Source organism: Eulemur rufifrons, chromosome 13 (assembly GCF_041146395.1).
Source record: "Eulemur rufifrons isolate Redbay chromosome 13, OSU_ERuf_1, whole genome shotgun sequence".
NCBI classification, from domain to species: domain Eukaryota; kingdom Metazoa; phylum Chordata; class Mammalia; order Primates; family Lemuridae; genus Eulemur; species Eulemur rufifrons.
In genome coordinates, this window is record NC_090995.1 from 2,776,724 (window position 1) to 2,797,604 (window position 20,881).

The 20,881-nt window shown below is 38.7% G+C and overlaps 1 protein-coding gene across 1 annotated transcript in view; it reads left to right on the top strand.

Annotated features, from left to right (window-relative positions):
* Nucleotides 1-20,881, top strand: part of EMCN (endomucin) — an 81,367-nt gene that overhangs the window by 47,546 nt on the left and 12,940 nt on the right. The window contains exons 6-9 of the mRNA XM_069485452.1: nucleotides 8,660-8,698; nucleotides 16,727-16,819; nucleotides 17,053-17,106; nucleotides 18,793-18,888. Coding sequence (XP_069341553.1) covers nucleotides 8,660-8,698; nucleotides 16,727-16,819; nucleotides 17,053-17,106; nucleotides 18,793-18,888 — 282 coding nt within the window. The remainder of the gene's footprint in view (nucleotides 1-8,659; nucleotides 8,699-16,726; nucleotides 16,820-17,052; nucleotides 17,107-18,792; nucleotides 18,889-20,881) is intronic.

The following is a 20,881-nucleotide window of genomic DNA, read 5'->3' on the forward strand; positions in this document are numbered from 1 at the left end:
GCTGATAAGAGGCTAGAAATTGAAGGGAGATTTTGACTGACCTTCTCTCAAGGTTAGAAAGACTGAAAAAATGGAGTTCAGGACTTATGAAGGAGAAGGGGCTCTTAGAAACCTCTCTTTAATGGTGGGAATCTCAAATGGCTAAGTAAAGGTGAACCAGAAATAAACTGCAGTGGCCCTCAGACACTGAAGCTCAAGTATAAATCATTTCACTTCCCGGATTGCTGAGTTAGTATGAGCTAGGACAGCTAGTGGGCCCAGGGCATCCAGAAAAAAACACAACTCTTCGTTACAAGATAACATCATCCTAGCCCTCAAATTATTTCTACTATATTTTTAAGTACTCAGTTTGCACTAAATAAAACTTAAACAGGTAGTATGGGAAACAAGACCATTTGATTAAAAACCAAAAGGACAATAGATAATTGAAACAAATATACAATATATATATAAAAATTTTAAAATTTATTAGATATTAATCATGTGTTCAAAGGAAATAAAAGAAGAGATTGATGATTTCACTAAAGGGCAGAAAATGACAGAAAAGAGAAGACAATGAACATTTTAGAGTTAAAACTTAATAGGTAAAATTTAATAACTCCATGGGTATGCTTAACAATAGCTTAGAGACAGGTGAAAGAGAACCATTATGCTGTAATAGAAATAGTAAAATAATTTAAAAACTATTTAATCAATTCAAAATGAAGCTAAAATAGTTATTTAAACAGTAACATACAGCAGACAAATAGAAAACAAGGAAGAAGATGGTAAATACTACATTTGATCTTAGCTGAAAAGGCAGAGAAGTGATAAAATGGTCAATAAAACACAACCATATATAAATGGTCTAGATGTTTCAAATGAAAAAAATAATTGCTAGATGCAACACAAAACACACACACACAGAGCAACAATCCAACTATATGCTGCTTACAAAAGACACACAATAGTTGAATTTAAAAGGACGAAAAGAAGATGTACCCTGAAAACTTTAATTAAATAGAAATGGTAAACATACATCAATATCAGAAAAATTAGAATTTAAGGCAAAAAATTAAATGGGGATAAATAAGATCATTTCTTAGTACTAAAATATTTAACTTAGTTTAAAATAAAACAAGTTAAAATGTTTACATATGTGATACTGTAGCCTGAAAAATATATAAAGCAAAAATTGAATGAAAAAGACAAATCCACAATTCTATTGCACGTTTTAATATACCTCTCTCAGTAGCTGGCTAACGGTCAGAAATGATACAGAGTAAATCAGCACAATTAACAAACTTAATTTAATGAACACATGTGGAACACTGCACCTCAACTGAAGAAAGCAAATTATTTTCAAGTAAATAAGGATTCTTTAATAGATCATAGCCTGTGTGATGAGCTATGATCTATTAAAGAGTTTCTACACATTTTAAATGGCTTAAATCATGCAGCGTATGCCTCCTGATCACAGAGGAATTAATCTAGACATCAAAAAATAAAAAATAAATAAATAAATAAAAAATAAATAAAAATAAAAATAAAAAATAACTACTAAAAGATTACCATATGCTTATAACTTTTAAAATCCATGAGTCAAAGAAGGGATCACAATGACAGTAAGCAAATAGTTTGAAGTGAATAATAATGAAACTATGACACATCAAAACTTGTATGATATAGTTAAAGCCACTCTTACAATCAAATTTAGAGCTCTAAACTATATATATTAGGGAAGAAAAAGAATGGTTCAAACTTAATTATCTGAGCAACCATCTCAAGAAGTCAGAAAAATAAAAGAATAATAAACCCCAAAGAATGTAGAAAAAATAAAAAATAAAATACAAGTAGAAATTAATGAACTAGAAAACAAACAGAGTAAATCAACACAATTAAAATTGTGTGGTTTTTTTTGGTTTTGAACATGAAGACATAGCAATAGAAACTAGAAAAAAATGAAACCAAGAGAAGAAAGACTGAAAAAATAAGAATGAAACATCAGTAAGCTGTGGGACAATATCCAAGGGCCTCATAAACATATAACTGAAGTTGTAAAAGAAGTGAGGATGGACAGAAAATTATTTGAAGAAATATTTTGCAAATGTGATAAAATTATCACATAGAATCAGGAAACTCAACGAGCACCAAGGTGAAGAAACAGGAAGAAAATACATCATAATCCAATTACGGAAAACCAGAAATAAAGGGAAAATCTTGAAAGAAGCTGTTGAAAAAGAAATGACTCACTAAGTCGAGAAGAACAAAGGCAGAAATGGCAGGAGAATCTCATCGGGAACAAAACATGTCAGGAAACAAGGAGGCAAAACCTTTAGTGCGGGAAGGGGAAAACTCGTCACCCTTGAATTCTATAAATATTTTTCAGACATGTAGGAGCTAAGAAAATTCATTACCAGCAGAGACATTCAGGAAGAGAAAAACATGACGCAGATGGAAATCTGAATCTAAATACAGGTATGACGAGCATTAGAAATCGCAAACACATGAGGACATGTAGAAGACTTTGATCTCATTTTTAGCCTCTTCAGAAGATAATTGATTGTTTAAAAAATTAACAAAAGTGTATTGGGTGTTTAAAATGTTTGTGGAAGCAAAATGTGTAACAGCAACAGCAGAGATGCCAGGATGGGAGAAAGAGGATCCAAGTATACTGTCGTAAAATAAATAATGGAGATGAAACAGCATCTCAAAAAATACTCAGTTAATCCCAAAGAAGGCAATAAAAAAAAGGAACAGAAAACTATGAGGATAGTTTAGGCACACACTTTGCTTAATTGCGTTGTTTCTTGTTTGAGATATGATAAACTAAATTTTTGATTTGAAATCAGACATTTCATATTTAATGACCCACCAGTTTTCCAGGGCAGCTGTATTCAAGTAGCACCGAGTGGCTTCAACAACAGAAATTGCTTTTCTGCAGCTCTGGTGGCCAGTTGGCTGAGACCAAGGTGTGGGCGGGGTTGATCTGGAGGCTCTGAGAGAGAACCCACCCCATGCCTCTCTCCTAGCTTCCAGTGACTGCTGGTAATTCTTGGCATTTCTTCACTTGTAGATGCAGCACTTTAATCTTCGCCCCCATTTTCACGCTCCCTTTTTCTCTCTGTCTTCATATTTTCATATGGCCCTCTCCTCTGTGTCTCCTATTCCATCTGTGTCTTCTCCTCTTCTTTTCTTTTTTCTTTTTTTTTTTTGAGACAGAGTCTCTTGTCATCCCTACCCGCCCCCCACCCCCCGCCAAGAGTGCAGTGGCATCATCATAGCTCACTACAACCCCAAACTCCTGGGCTCAAGCCATCATCCTCTTGCCTCAGCGTCCTGAGTAGCTGGGACTACAGGTGCATGCCACCACGCCCACCTAATTTTTTTTATTTGTAGTAGAGACGGGGTCTTGTTCTTGCTCAGGCTGGTCTCAAACTCCTGAGCTCAAGCCATCCTCCTGCCTCAGCCTCCCAGAGTGCTAGGATTACAGGCATGAGCCACCGCACCCGGATTTCTCCTCTTCTTATAAAGACACTCACCACTGCATTTAGAGCCTACTGTAATCTAGAATGATCTCATCTCAAGATCCTTAGCTTAGTTACACGTGCAAAAACTCTCTTACTAAATGAAATCCCAGGTTCCAGGTCCACGTGTCTTTTTTTGGGGGGGTGGGAGGAGATGTCACCATTTAACTCACCGTAGGCCAGGTCCCCGTAGTAGCCCCTGCGACACCTGGATTTCATCATCCGTGCATTTATCGTCGTCTATACGCAGGGCTGCCTTGCTGGGCACTGAGGGATGATTCAAAGGAAGCATTGGAGCCCCTGATCTCCAATAGCTACTCTGTGGAGAGACAGGGTGTCAGGCTCTCTTGTGAAACTACAAATCTCCTCTTCCCGATTCCTATTTTTCACTAATGGTTTGAGACCACAGCATCCTCTTTGACTCTTCTTGTTTCAATTCCTATGCATATCTTGTTGGTTTCTGAGGAAGGAAGAGAAAGGAAAAAGGAAGAGATAGAGGGCAGGAAGCAAAGCAGATGCATTGCTTGCTGGTAACCTAGTCGTTCTGGTGCCTATAAGCGTTTTGGACAGTAGCCATCCTGCAGGCTGGAAGAGATTAGCGGGGAGGAAGGGGCGATTGTTCTTCCTCCCCTTAGTGAATTCTGACTTGGCTGAGGAAAGAACATGGAAGGAGATTACAGATAAGTTGGTGAATTAAGATGAGCGTAACTCCAATACACAACTCTACTAAGCAAGTGCTTGGGTAGAAGCGTCCCTGATGGATTTGCCAAGCCGGAGCTGCTGCTACCGTAGCAGAATATACAATAGTCAGCCTTGAAATCAGGAGAGAAAATCTGGCTTTTGTTAAGTGGAAATAAATAACATTTATAAGCAACCAGGAGGTTATTAAGTAGGAGTTAATGTTTATAGATGAAAAATAGAAGATCAAATAGATTTCCTTTTTGCATAATTTATCCTAGTTGAAAGTGGAGTTTATTTTTATAGAAAAAGCGTAGATAATTTTACAATAACCAAGTAGACATTTTACATGTGCTGCTGGCTGAACGTGAGAATCGCTTATACTCAAGCTTTTGTTCTCCAAGGCACCACACCCTTCATAAAATAAAAACTGGTCCCTCCAGTCCTGCTGAGAGGAAATTAGCTTATCGCTTACGAATAGTGATTCTGAAGGCAGATTGCTTAGGTTCGAAAAAATAGAACAACCATTTATTTCTTCTGTGTGTTTTGATCAGCAACTTAACTTCCCTGTGCCTCAGTTTCTTCATCTGTAAAATAAGTATAATCAGATGACACCCTCACAGGATTGTTGTGACACATAGGAAGTTTAAAACGGTGTCTGGCAAATAAACAATAAATTGCAGCTCTTATTTCACTAATAGTAATCCTTACAAAAGCCAGGCAAAGTTGGTATTTATGGTAACAGTTTGATGAATAAGGAAACAGGCTCAGAGAGACCAAATGGCTTGCCAAGGTTAAATTAAAAAGATGAAATTTAAACCCTGCTTTTCCCGCCCCAAACCCCATAAATGCTTCACTATTCCATACTGTTCTTGTGACAATTTTACATAAAGCATCTGAAGGAATTAGAAAACTAGCTTTCAATTGGGGCATCAGTTGTTCCCTAAATATAAGACAAGATATTGACTCAGTGAATATAAATAACCCTGTGATTCTAACCAGGAAGGTCCTCTTGCTATTGCAGACCATTCCAGATTTATTCTTGATTGTGTGTGTTTTTTTTTTATCTTGGCCCCCTCATTTGTATAATCCTTATGCCTTCTTCCCCCACTTCCTTCTTCCAATTGCTGATTTAAATTCTCCACATCCATCAAAGATTTTTCCTCACTATTTCTTACAATTTCATGAGTGTTGCCAGAGATGTATACTATCTGTACTGTCATTTATTTAGTATTTTTCTTTAAATTGATGATCTTTATATTCTTAAATTTGTTTGAAAAGGAAACCACCATAAATGAAAAACCAATTTTGCTTGGACTAAATAAACAACAGTAGCTACAAAAATTGCTACATTGTAAACAAAACACAATTCTAGCTAGATTTGTTGTTTGCCAAAGGCTCTGAATTTAAGATATGCTCATTCTCATTTAAAAAGTAAATAAAGATTAGCACATGCTACATATTAATGACATATGTGCAACAAATTGAAATTTTAAAAGTTTCTCATTGAAATAACTAAGTAAACTGCAAGAAAGCTGAAAAAGAAATAACTTTCTCATTGAATGTTTCAATCTGATTTAATGCCACTATCCAGTACTAACTTATAGAATCTCTCATCTAATTCCCCCCCAGCCTCAATATTACTTTTGTGAATTGCACCATTTGTCTATTATACTTATTTGGAGACTGTATCATAACTTTTCTTATATATTAATACTGTTTAACTAGTTTATATCATTGCATGAAGGCAGATACATCAGAATCCTCGGGATAGTAAAGTCTCAGTTACAAGTTATGGGTTAGCCAAGCCAGGAATAATCTCATGTCCAATCACTCAGGCAATGCCATATGGAAAAATGGTAAGGAAAACGTGAATTGACCACAAATTATTCTACAGCAAATCAGCAGAGAATTTTGTAAGGGAATAGCTATATATGTTCTTTCCCCTGTGCCTGTTAGTGATACCATTATGTGCAAATACAGTTTATTAGTTGGAAACACAATATTCTTTGTAAGGTAAGACTATTTACCAAAGTTATTTATTGTATTGCTCTTTGAGCTTTCTGATTTAAAAGCTAAATGTTCAGGTAAAGTTTAGCTCTGTATTAATGTGATCAACATTTCAAAGTTCATTTGCATTTCATAAGACTTCAGTTTCATATTACAGAATCAAACTCAACAGATTGTCAGCCTTCCTGACTAAGGTTTTGGTCTTTACTGAACATCTAAATTTGAGAATGGTTAACAGAAGCACACTACACTCATTTGCTATTTGACTTTCCTCATTTCCCTATAAACAGAGCTTGGCCTTTGCTCAAAACACATGTGTTTCCTGAAAGCTATAAATAAAAACCAGGAATAATTGCAAATGTCTTCACTTACCATTAATTCTCACAACTTTAACCATATTCCATAGTATTCATCTCTATTAAACTTTTATATCCACAGAACTGAGACTAAATATGAAAGTTATATTCCTATGAAAATACTTTATCATCTCCAAAATATAACTGTGATTTCAGGGGGGAAAATTTTATATATATATAGAAAAAATATATAAGCATATATACCTATAATATATATAAGTATATACATAATATATAAGTCTATATATAAAATATATATAAGTGTATAAATATATATATGTATATTCCAGTCTTGATTAAATATTTGAGATTTGCAGAATTTTGTCCTCAAAATAACAATTTATTCATTCATATATATAAAAGTCTAGACTTCTTAGGACACTTAATATAAGGATTTTAAATTGATATATGTTATGTTTTTTTAAGGTCCATCTATGTCTTAATGCATAGTTATATTTCTTGTATACATTATGTTCCTCTAAAATTATTATACATTTTTAAGGCTGGAAAAAAAATTCAACTAAAGGATAGTCCTAAGATTTTATATGATACAAATTTAAAATTTTTCACTCAATCAAGTCTATCAACAAGAAAGTTTACGAGCTAATAGTAAGAGGAACAAAGGGCTTGATTTCCCTTGTGCCCTAATCCTCCAGCACCTAATAAATATTTCAACTGCATCTCCCAAATGCGGCTTTATGCCTTGCTCAAAAATATTTTAACTAGTTATCAAAAGTAGGAATTACTTACATGAGCTTTTCATTTGGAGCGATTTAGTAGAAGGAAAAGCCATCCATTTTAGTGAAAGTGGAATATAGAACCAACAGAACTTAATCATCACCTTGGTTCCACCCTAAGAAAGCAATTTTATTTCTCTCAGCTAATGTTTGCAGATTTGCAAAATGAGAATAATAATATCTCCCTTATAGACATCCACCAATAATATGTGAAACTGATCATAAGAATTGCTTTAAAAATGGTAGCTATCATTATCCAACTAACAAATTTTTTAAAGCGTATCCATTTTTCCATAAAAATTGAATTCAGGTAGGTAGAATTAGTCTCATTTGTTATTGTTATTATTTTCTATTCTCATTCATTCATTCTATATATTTCCACTGGAACCTATTCTGCGACATCCTGTTGGCAGCCGCTGGAATCAGAGCGCTGAGCAGGACAAGGAGACTCAAGAAAGGCCATTAGCTTTTTGCCTTGTGCAACTAGAAGACAATGACATCATGCATTGATCCAAGAGGGCAGTGAAGAGGCAGATCTAAGGATACCAGCCAAGAGTTCTGTTTGGGGCATGTTAAATTTAAGATGCTGATATAGACAGTGAAGTGAATATTCCAAGTAAACAAATGGATTTTTTTAAATGTCATTATTGGGCTTCTGTTTATTTCAAAATTATTTGCTGTGTTTTTCATGTGACAGATCTTGTTCATGCTGCATATACTCAAGTGATCTTTGATTATAAAATTCTCTCAAGTTACTTTGCTTGCAGAAAGCTCTTCTAGACTGTATTTACCATAAAGGAATTCCCTAAGTTTCAAAAGCATCTGCTGCTAGAACCTTCCTGCATCTTCCCCAGTTCATGAGATACTTCATGTCCTAGTAGGATGACAACACATGACAGCCTCATTTATGAAGCACCTAAGGAAGGATTGATAGTTCTCTGTGTCATCTTGGGGTATTCGAGATGTGAGCTGGTACCAGACGCTCTAAAGCAGAACTCAGCCAACTAGGGACCGCAGGCCAAATCTAGCCCCCTGATTGGTTTTCAAAATAAAGCTTTATTGAAACACAGCCATACTCATTCTCTAGGTATCATGTACGGCTGCATTCACACTAAAAGGCAAAGTGGAGTAGTTGCAACAGAGATTTATAGCCCACAAAGCCTAAACCATTTAGCCCTTTAAGAAAAAGTTGACTGACCCCCACTCCAAAGGTTCTTCCAATCATGAAGCGTCGTGATTTTATGATTTGAGAAAAAGTGAATCAGAAATGAGCTAAGATCCATATCCATTTCCCACTTGAAACAATCATGAGAATAGATCTGATATTCAACATTTAATTTTTGTAATTATTTTTCTTTTCTTTCCTCTAAAGCTGAGAATCAGAGTACGATCAAAACAACAAAAATCACAGGTAAGTTAATTTTTTTTCCTCTATCTTTATGGGTAAAATACCAAGAATCAAACAAAGTAGACCAATCAGTTTGAGGGCAGAATGAAATAGTACAAGCGAAAATATTACATGGCAACTGAAATGTTTAGGAGACCTTGGGTTTAAAAAAAACCCACAGATCAGGAGAACATACAAGGATAAGCCTGAATGCCCTGTGACCAAGGTGAGTGGAGCCAGCTCTAGGGAATGTACAAAAGCTGTGAAATTGTCCTCTGGCCAGAACTCACTGTTCTTGGTTTGTTTTTGTTGTCGGCCTGCCCTCTCCCAGAGGGACAGAGTGTCTTCTCTGTAGTTTCTAACAAAGTCTGGCCCTGGCATCCACAAAGATGATGTTATAAAGCACAGTTAAGAGCCTAAAACATTATCATTCTAAGAAGTGCTCATGTTTCACCATTGCTTAGTTTTAAATTGAATGAATTTTGGATGATGGAGCAACAGGAATTGAAGATCACTGGGCAGGAGAAAATGGTAATGTTGTCTCTCTGTTGTCTTGAAATCATAATTATGTGGGGGATTTTTATCTTCCTGTATCTTACTTGGTACCTATACAAATGACAAATCTCATAGGTTTTCAATTCTGGCCACTTTTTATATATATAAAATGTGAAATAAACCTAGAAGATCATGTAACTTTAAAAAAAATTGGAAAAAAATAAAAATTTTGAGTGTCTCTAATAACATTTTCACAGTAAATGTCCTAAATAATCATCTTAGTCTACCTTAGTCTACACCTGTGTTTAAGGGTGTTGAAACAAATTATTATGGCTTTAACTTTTAATTATCTTCTACATAATACATCTCTTTGATAAAGAAGTTATTTTTACATTAATTCCCTTTATTAGACCTCATCACCATTTTTTTTATTATTTCTACGTTCAAAGTCTAGAATGGGCATACACTAGGAAAAAAAAGCAAAACAAAACGTAAAAACGGTGCGTCCAGACAGAGAGGGCTGACGCCATTCTGGGAGGCGTCCTTCTCCTCTGCTTCGTGGGTTGACTGTGGAGGAGAAGTCAAAGGTGGAGGAGAATTGGGAAGCTGCCAAACTGTCGGTTCCTTTTAAGGAGGGACTGAAGTAGCTTTCATTTCGTTTAAAGGAACTGTGCTTACAAAACGCCAGCTCTAACTATAACTGATTTTAATGTCATAAAAAGCTCCTTTAGGCTATTTTAATTTTTTGAATTATATAAACTAGCTTTCCTAACAGATTATAGACAATTTATTTGAATGGTGGACTAGAAAGATGAGACTGGTCCCATAAACTGCAAGGAAAGTCAATTTCATTGCTTTACATTCAGACTCCAGATGTGTATTGTGGGTAAAGACTGAACTCAGATTCTCCATCTCCCAAAAGATGAATTAACAAATTTATTAACAGGGTATTTTTTATACTTCTTTTGATAACCCTAATAATTTGATTTTTCAGATTAAAGACTTTTTTAGTCATATATATTGTCATCAAAGATGTTAAAATAGCAAATTTGTGAAATATTTATTCATAGCATTAAGGACAGGCATATTATTGAAAAATAATTAGTATTTCTGTTTAAGGTACAACTTGACCTAGAATTATAGCCCACAGAATTACTAGTACTGTTTCCTTTCTATAAATATCAGCAAATATGTATTTAATCTTTGAATATATCATGCGTAGTTCTTACATGTGGTATTTGCTTTCATATTATGCATCTAGCTTTAATTTCCTTGAAAAGTTACAATTTTTACAACTATTAATACTTGCAAAGCTATTATTAATGGTCAAGCAACTGATGATTATTTTATGTAGGACCTGTTTTGGGGATTAGGCATAAGTAAGGCAACTCTGTATAAAACGTGTATTATGAGCAATTATACATAGATATGCTATTTTCACATTCTAAAAATAGAGTCCTGTTGAGTGACGTCAGCAAGATGGCCAACCGGAAGCTCCTGGTGTTCTTTCCTCCCCACACACAACAGCTCAAAACAATGAATAAACAATTTACATTCTGACCAAAATAACTAAAGGAGAGCTCTGGAGCACAGGCAAGCAGCAGCAGAATCCTGCAGAGCACAGGCCCTGGGATGCTGCGTAGGGAAAGGTGGGAAGCACCCAGCCTCTTCCACTCCCTCCCCCAGTTGGGACCAGCTGAGACCCAGGAGGGCCTTCTTCCTGCAAGGAAAGGTCAGCAAGGGGACCATGCCCCCCACCCCATCACTGCTGCAGACACGTGCAGTCCTGGCCACTAGAGACTCCTGCCGTCCTCACGGGCTCCAAGGCCAGCTGAGGGAGCTCCCCAGAGTCCTCCAGAGAAGGAGCTGAAGCTGCACTCCATTTAGCCCCAACCGCCACCACCAGTGGCTTCTGCTGCTACTGCGCTGCACAATCTTGGAACCAGAGTCAACGCTAAAGTGCATCCTACTCCAGCAGCAAGTAGCCCTAGCAGCCGTCTCTTTCTGAGGTTTTGCTACCACTGCAAGATCCCCGTCCAGTAGCACATCATCCCCCAGCCAAGCTTTGCTAGCCCCTACCTCATGGGGCCAAGCTTCTGCAACGCTGCTCTGTCACCCCCATTTCAGTGGTTAGTGCACCCTCCCCTGAGGCTGAGCGGAAGTGGTGTCCCTGCCCTAGGACCTCAGGCCTCTTACCCACCAGAGCAGTCATAGCCCCTAGTGGCACAGATGAGGCAGCCTCTGATCCCTGGAGACCGCAGGCCTTGGCCACATGGGAGCAGTCAATTCCCCACCCTGGCCCTATAGGTAAGGCAGCAGCCAGCCCCCAGGGGCTCTGAGCCTCTGGCACACCAGAGCAGTCGCACCCCTCCCCCAGTGTCACAGCTGATGCAGCGCCCTGTCCCCAGGGAACCAGCAGCTCCACTGACCTGTGTAGCCACGCTTTCTGACCACTGTGCAGCCCAAAGAATCAGCACCTTGCTTGAGCTGTGCCCCCCTGCCCCCCAGGCCAAACAGACACAGTGCCCCACCTACCCAGTCCTGGACTAGTGACTAGTCCCCTGCAGCCCGAACTGCGGAGACACCCACCTCTCCAGGGGCTGGAGTCGTCGCTGTGCTGTTCCCCTCCCCACAGGGTCTAAGACACAGCGGCATTTTGCCACTCCTGGGTCACTGCTGCTGCTGTACCCAGCCTCACAGAGCCTGGGCTACGCTTGTGACCCCTGGACCACCCCAGGGCCCAGAATCACCACGGCGTGGTACTTCATCTGCTGAGCCATATTAATTCTGGGTCCCAAATTGCAGCTCTGCTCTGCTCTCCAGGGCCCAAGACTCGGGAGTACCCCTTCCTCCCCCAAGCTGTGCCAGTGTTATGCCCTTGTCCCCAGGGTCACCACCACAGCCACACCCCAGCACCTTGGGCCAAAGCAAGGGTACCTTTTGCAAATTATCCATGAGAGAGATGATGGTGGCTCGGATCAGGGTGATCGAAGAGTCCATGGCACAAAATCTCCAAATTCTGGATCTCTTTTGGAGGTGGAGCCAATATAGATGGCTGAGGATTGCACGTGGGATAGAATAGAAAGAGATGAGTCAAAAATAGGTTTTTGTCCTGAGTGGTTGGAAGGCCTGGTTGTCCCCAGCTCGGATGGCAAGACTCGGGTGAAGAGGAAGTTCAAGTGTAGACACGTGGAGTTTAAAATGTTTATTATTTGCTAAGTAGGCATCTGGATTTATGAATCTGGAATTTAGGAAAGAGCTCTGGGATGGAAGTATAGTCATTGACATTGGTGTATGTAAACCTTGAAATTGAATGAAAGCACCAATTAAATGAATGTAGTTAGAGATGAGGACCAAGGACTAAGCCCCGGGACACTCCAAGGTAGTGATTCAGAGAGAAGAGAAAAAACCAACCAAGGAGACCAAGAAGAACAAGCCATAGAAAAGTCAACGGGCTGTGTGCTGTCTTGGAAGCCACATGAAGGAAACATGTTAAGGAGAAATGAATGATTGTATCAAAGGCTGAAGTTTTCCTTTATAAATGAGACGTGAATCCATCAAATTGCAATTAGAGAACAATTCCAAGTATTTATAGAACATGTAAAGCAATAAGTGTTCAATTCAAAGGAGTTTAGATCCTCAGGCACGTACATGGTATTAACATACCACAAAGAAGTATAGGTAACGTGAGGGAAATAAAAATAAAACACACAGTTTTGTTTTCTTTCTCACACTAGAATGTTTTATCCTCTAATGCCTCCCACACTTATTTCCCATTAATATCTATGCATCTCATATGTTTTCCTCTCAATCCCTTCTTTCTAATTTTCACATTTTAATTGTCTGCTCTGATGAACTCAGCTTTGCCTGTGTGTTGTGTGGGTTTACATCATAACACTCGGTTTACACGAAATCTTTCTGGGAATCATAACTGTATTTTCTAAAAACAACTTGGATATACATCGGACATATGTTGATGGGAGAAATTAAAATCAATAGTGTTCTGGAAAGTCTGGATAGAGAACTATCGGAGAGATTTCCCTAGAGAGAGTGCCACCAACTGCGTTGTGTAGTCCAGACTACAAATCAAATGGCGAGAATTTCGTCAGGGTGAAAAGGGAACGGAGACAGGCCTTGCAAGATCAGTAGAGGGTGTTTTGGAGCGTCGGGTGGCGTGGGAGAGCTTTGTACGTATTTTAAATTGGACGGTTCAGGTGGCCAAGGCTTTTGCAAATGACTTGAAAGGAACAATCCTTACGCTTTTTCACAGCTTAGAGAAGAAACGTAGAGAATGAAAAAAACACTGGAATAGCCATTGGGAGATTCAGGTGTTAGTTTATGGCTCAATCACTAAATTGCTGCAAGATCTTGAAAGAGCCTCAGAAGCCTCTCTGAGCCTCAGTTTTGTCACATGCAGAATAAAAATGTTTGGACAAGTCAGGGATGGCAAATGCATGATGCCGTGATGCTGCGCCTCAGCCACCCTGTCCCCACAGCAGCCTCTGCAGATTGGCCATGTCACGTTTTTCTCCGATATGGCTTCATAATGCTTCTGAACACAGCACTGCACACAGGGAAGGCGTGGCTCCAGCGAGACACGGCGATGCAGTTCAGAGAGCAGGCGGGTAAGCTTGGTCACTCGCGCTGTCTGTCGCTGGAGCTCGGTGACATGAATTAGCATGGCAACCGCAGCTGCCCTGGGATGTCAATAACATCTCTGCCTTTAAAACTGCCAAAGATGTATTAAGCAATTGGTTTACAGCAGGGGCCAAATATGTATCCACGTCAGATACCAGTGAGGAAAATCTGAACACACATGATTACAACAGGCCTGGCTCTGAGGGTCTCTGCCTCAAACAGCTTGCTCCAAGTTCTGACCTGAATTTTGCAAACTGGACTTAAATCGTGAAACAACATATGTGCAATTTAATAGTCATCGCAATCACCAAAGTCAGGGGCCAAGAGCAAAGCTGTGTCATCAAAGAGCACCATATTCCACTCTGGTTTCTCTAGGTCCTGCCTCGAGCAAAGAAGAACCTGAAAATACGGAAGGGTCTCAAGAGTCCATTTCATATATCTGTACACTTAGAATTTTTGAGAAAGTTAGACAAACTTATTTTGGTTGGAACGCTCTAATCACACTATGATAATAGGATATTGTTATAATATATAATTGTATATATTATATAATATAATGTATACATATTAGTATCAAGTACTCTTTTAAGCAGTTTAAATTTATTTTTACTCATTTAATTTCCACAGCAACACTATGATATTGAACTCTTATACTCTCCACTTACATACGTGGAAATTCAGGCACACAGATGTTAAGTGACTTGCCCAAGATTCCATGGGGAGTGAGGGTTGGGCTCAGACTTGAACCCAGGTTCTCCATCTTCAGAATCCTGCTCTTAACTACTCCAGTGGATTTGTCCTGCCCCTCCTCTGCCCGGGCTATTCAGTAGTAATTTAGGATCACACAGTCTTAACAAAACCCAGGGAGATCAACTCTGAGCACATCATCATGGATCCCTCCGTCTTAGTCACAGAAAGAATAACATCAGGCTCACAATTTGTGAATTCAGACAAGCACAATAATTTCAACAATATGATCTTGCTAAAGGACAGAGTTTCCCAAACTGTGGATTTAGACCAGTATTTTACAAAATGAAATGAAAGAGAATAGAAAAGAAACATCAGAAGGCAGTACACGTAATAGGGGTAAAGTGCGTGTGTGTGTGTGTGTGTGTGTGTGTGTGTGTGCGCGCGCGCTGGATTCAGAAATGATTTAACTGAGGCTAGCAGTTTAAAGAAAAACAAAACCAAAATTTGAAAGTGTCTGTTCAAGGAGCTGCTAAATCCTTCCAATAAGAAGAGTTGAGTCTCTTTCTTACCTATGGATCGTTAGCAATAACCACTGGCCCTGAACACTCAATGTGTTTTAAGTAGGGAAGCTTGGAGTTTCATCTGAGCCAGACACATTATACTCAGTCCTGAGGCTGCCACTTAGCCTATCTATAAGAAGGTAATAAGGTAGGACATGGAGTCTTGAACACTAACCCTTGGGAAATCCCAGGATTAATACCCTGTAGGTTATTCAATTAGCCACCTTGTTCTCCACCAAGACCACTGGAAGACCACCCATCCTCACTACACCACTTAACACTGGAAAGAGCAGCTAAAAGTACCAAGCTTTCAGCTAGTTCCCACTCTTTCATTTAATATTCCTTTTTCTGCCTGCTCAGTGCACTAGCCTGACATTTTTCTTTGTTCTTATGGGCATATATCGAGCTTCCTCCCACAGCTCTCTTGCATGGCAAGAACGGCACAGACGCTAAACATTATTCTTCACCCACAGATGTCAAAGTCGCATGAGCGTGCCGTGTGTGCTGGCACGGGGGTGGCGAGGCAGGAAAGAGCCCAGGCAGTTACAGAAATGCCAATTGCTCTGGTGCGATTGTACGTGGCCTCAGGACTGCTAAGGGCCATCATCGCGAGGTACCTCCTGGGTCAGCCACGGAGCCAGCTGCGGTGGACCCCACGCCCCTGCGGCCGGCACCCCACGTGAGCTGCCGTGGGATGTGCGGCCTTTACGCTCCAGGAACTTACAATTCGGGGGAGCGACAAGGAAATAGGTGTGATCAAAACAGAGCACTTCAGACTATAAGAGAAAGGGAATTAATTTGCAAAATATTTTCTAGATGCAAATTATATTTTATCACAAATTCACAAGAATAAATGCTGTAAACTTATAAAATGTTTCATTATTTATGCTTCCTTTAAGCTTATGGAGATGTGTGGGTTTGGGATAATAAATTTTTATTTATAATTTTTGTTTCAGTCCTTCTGATTGAAGATGAAAAATGTGAACTAAACAAGACTAACTGTTCGTTTCTAATGAACATTTTCCTTGGGAGACAAAAGCATGGACAGCAGTAGAAATATAAAGGAGTAGTAATTATTCCAGATAAGGCACACGGTATACACAGCTGCTGGACTTTCGGGATGAAAATGAAGGAGTGTTCTTTGATTTTTTTTCCCCAATCCTCCAACCAAAGCCTCAGTTGCAATCTTTTCTCTTTAACCACAGAGAAATATTATAAAATCTGAAGTTGTCTTCAGTCATGCTTATTTTAACAATGTGTGATGGAAAAAAATCACTATCATCAAAAGCTATAATATCTGAAATTTAAATGACGCTTTTGGATAGACTGCATCCCACAAGAATATCATGCAGTAGGTTATACAGGCTGTAGCCTAGGCTAAAAGACTTACTCAAGTTTTCTTGGCCAGTTCTTGAGGATGCAATACTAATATTTAGGTTTTGATTAAATTCCACAGATCAAATTTGATGACATCAAATTTAATCATTTTTCCAGGAGGAATAGATGAATTTATGGTTTAGTGTTACAATTGCACGTATCCTGTTTTTCAACAATAAATAGTTCTCACAGATCTTCAGAAATGCAAACTGCTTGAATTTGCAAAGACATCTGTTCATCATATGAATAGTGAATACCATAATCTGACTCTGGATTTATCAATTTCCTACAGGTAACACTCCACCACCAGATACATCGCCTTCTAGAACCAGGATATTACCCTCAATAGCCGCTACAATTGCAGAAAACAACGTTCTGTCTCAAGGTACAATTTCTATGGGCCTAAGTGGGAACTTGCTCTCCTTGCCCTTTCTGCATCAAAAGAGCTCTACCACTTTTGGTTCACAAAACGAAGCTCTCTCAGAATGAGATAGAATTTTTTGTACTTGCAGTATCATACCCAGAAATCAGAGGTGCTTCCTTAGATAAGGGTGGAAGGGAGATTGTGAAACTGGCATACATTAAGGTGACTTGTTGTTTTCTTTCTTAAAATAACAGGCACCGAGGATGGAAAAAATGCAAGCTCAGCATCCACCAGCCCCTCTTATTCCAGTAAGTAACAGACGTATCTTCATACATGGCCACAGACACGCAGAATGTTTGAATGTGACCAATTAAGGGAAGAGATTAGATTCTGGACAGCCTTTTCTCCACTTCCCTGAACCTGCAATCCCACTATAATCCTATTTAACTGGCTGCCTGCTTTGGGAATTTTCTACAAGTAAGTCTGGTCTTAATGACCACAGGAAAAAAGCATACCTTGATGATTTTTTTTCTTATCTTAGTGCTTAGCAATTACCACCAAGGGCCAAGTGTGACTCGACAGGACTGGTTTCAGATAAGCCAGAGTGCACAGGCAGAGATCCCCATAAAGATGAATTTTTCCCAAAGCATCATGTCGTATACCTTGAACATATTCCATCTTTATTTGTCAATTAAATATTTTTGAATAAAAAATAATCAGCAAATTGTACTAAAAAATGAATTTTTTGCCTTGACACAACTTTATCTTAACATTAAAAAACAGTCTTTAAGAAATGTTCCATTTAGCTAAAACATATACGTGTCATATCACATAGGTATGCTAAGACTGAACACAGAACATTCAGTAATTTCCTTAGCAATTAAGAATAAGATGAATAGATATGGAGCTGGAATCATAAAGGACTACCTTTGGCTTAGGTAAAGCCATTCTGTTAAATAAGTCAGCATAGAAATTATTGATCTGCTGAATCATGGCATATTCATTTTGGGAGACAATAATAACCTCACTCAAGATCTATTATGAAATCAGCAGAACTTTCTTAAATCAAGTATTTAATCCTGACAGGGGAAGTGTAAACCACCCTACAAATGAATTGGAGAATTTTTCTCACCACCCAACCCTGCAAATATATGAGGAGTATCTATGCAAGCAGATGAGACTATGTAACTAGATAGTAACTTTAACTTCCTCTGGCTGTGTTCTTAGGGCAGCTTGCTTGCTTGCATCCCTGCAGTTTTAACCTGGGAAATGACCGTCAGAACAGAAGGCAGATGCTAGAAAAACCAGCAAAAACCCTCCTCTTAATAAAACATGCTAAGTTAGTGCAGCAACATCAGGCCCCAAAACACACACACACACACACACACACACACCCCTCACCTGAACCATGTTCATTTTTAAAAAGCATATCCACTGCAAGATCACTGCAATATCTTTCTATGATGATATCTTAAAACTAGGAAAGGCATAAAAGAACGTGCAAGATCCACATTCTTTTATGCCTTTCCTAGTTTTACGATATCATCATAGAAAGATATTTGTGAGTTTTTTAGAAAGCCAGCATTAAGACCAGAGCAGTCCAAAATGGGCTATATGTTTTTTTTTCCAGTAACTTCATTATAAAGGACTAAGGAACATAAAGTGTGAGTGTGGGTTTAATTACAATCTAGAGGACGCCTCTGGCCCTCTCCAATCTCCTCACTCCTCTGGTCTCCAGGAAGATGGAGGAACTCTCTCTCTTAGGTGTGGAATTTTGTTTCAGAAAGGTTACAAGACTGACATCAAGTGGATACGTCAGAAATGACATCTAGAGCAAAACCCAGGAGTCAGATAAATCTCTGCCTAAAATGCGATGTTTTTAATAGAATGATGTTTAAAGAAGAAAGCAAGCATGCATGCTCTGCTCACTTAGTAAACTCTCTATGTGAAATTCAATAGCCACTCTAATTGACAGTGTCTCCAATACTTTTCAGGTATTATTTTGCCGGTGGTTATTGCTTTGATTGTAATAACACTTTCAGTATTTGCTCTGGTGGCTTTGTATCGAATGTGCTGGAAGAAAGATCCAGGTAGGTGACGATGTTTTGTTTTGTTTTCCTGAAAGGAAAATGAACATATGCTCAGTTTCAACTTGACTTTAAACTCTTAAACGGAGAGCAGATTACAGAAAAAAATAAAACGCTGTATTTCCTGATCACAGAAACAGAGGGGCAGAGTAATGCACAGAATACAGGTGAATGCAACAAGTAGGGGTTAACTACTATTAGTAGATATTATCAAACACGGGCACATTATTTTTAATAAAATAGCCCAAGTGTTGTGGGTGGTTGGGGAAATACGGTCGTGTAAAGGGCGTAAAACAGCATGGCTCATCCGTCAAAAGTGAAGATTTATTCCGTTTCCATGTAACAGAGAATAAAACGGGGGCTTGCTAAGAATGCAGTTCAGGGCCCATAATTTCAAGAGATGCTCTGTGACTCACTTCCCTACTGGGAGGCACAGCTTCCTTCCAATGAAGGCGCCTTCCATGACGGTGGTCTATTTTTATTCTTTTTTGAAATAAGCTTTCTATTTTAAAATAGATTTAGATTTATGGAAGAGTTGCAGAAAAAAAGATGGTACAGGGAATTCCCATACACCCCACATCTAGTTTTCCCTTACTCCTTAATATCTTACATTAGGATGGTATATTTGTCACAATGAATGAACCGATATTGATAAATTATCATTAACTAGTTTCCCTACTGTATTCGTATTTCTTTCAGTCTTTTTTCTACTCCAGGAACTTTGAATCTCTTTTTACTCAGTGCTATACCTGTGTCTCCCTTCAGCTTCCACGGCCCAGCTGTCCCTGTTATCTTAACACCAGTCTCTCCTTCCACTCCAGACCCCGGCCCTGGTGGGTTGTGTAGTGTCGTACCTCCACGCCCTCGTCCACACCATTCCTTCTCCTGCAACGTCCAGCCCACCTCTTGGCCTTTATAACATACCTAACCTCCAACTTATCCATTAAGATCCAGCTCAAACACCAATTGACTGCATATTTTTATAATAGCCCACTTCTTCAAACACAACGCATTGTTCCTTTAATTTTAATTCTACAGAATTTGATGGCACCATTGACCATACTATAGCATAGTTCCTTCTTTGTGTTTCTGCCTCCCCTGACAGTCAGGCCGTGCCTCTAAGTCACAAACTGTACGTTGTCCACGTTGCATTGTACCTAATATATAGCAGACCTTCATCATATACTTGTTGAGTTAAAATTTTTAATGTTCAGTAAAATAAAATCTTCCCTTTCCCCACTGTGATTCTAAATATTTCACTAACAAAACTCTACCTGTTAAAAGGTAAAAAGCAATTATTTTTATAAGGTATATAAAGCCGCATTGTTCTGTTTTCCCCATGGATGGCGTCCCCCTAGGACACTAATTAATGCTGTCCCCAAGGCCAGCCACTCGCCGTGTATGGCACCGACGGTTTGACGCACAATCACGGCTGTGCGAGGAAAAGTTAGGAGACCAAAACAGCAGTGTTTATTTTAGCTCTTGGTGGAAAATAAGAAGAAAACAGATCAATGTCTTTTCCTTTGGGAGCAAGTGAATCAACTTCTTAATACCGTCTGAAATATGTTTCCTTACCAGTTTCCAGAGGGGAAATAGCATTTTTATAAATCAGTTTAATTTCTCCAAGTGTCTAAACTACCAATCCTGTCTTTTGTGGGAAATTAGCCATCCAAGTTGAAGCCTGTAGGTGTTGATATATAGGACAGGTAAAAATTAGTGCACGAAATCCATTTGTAAAAATAGCCTGTACTGAAACATTGCTTTGCATAGGGAAGATTTGAAAAAAACATTAATTGAAAAGTCGACATTTTCCATTAAAGAGGACTCTCGGATGTATGAAATTCCTACCACTCTGGAGAGTTATTCTGAAGATATATAGTACTTTAAAACCAAGTTTGGCAATTGTACGATTAACCAAATCTATTTGGTTACTGTTAGCTTGAATTTGCAGAATCTGTTAATGGAATTTACAACATTGCTATCATTAAATTAGCAC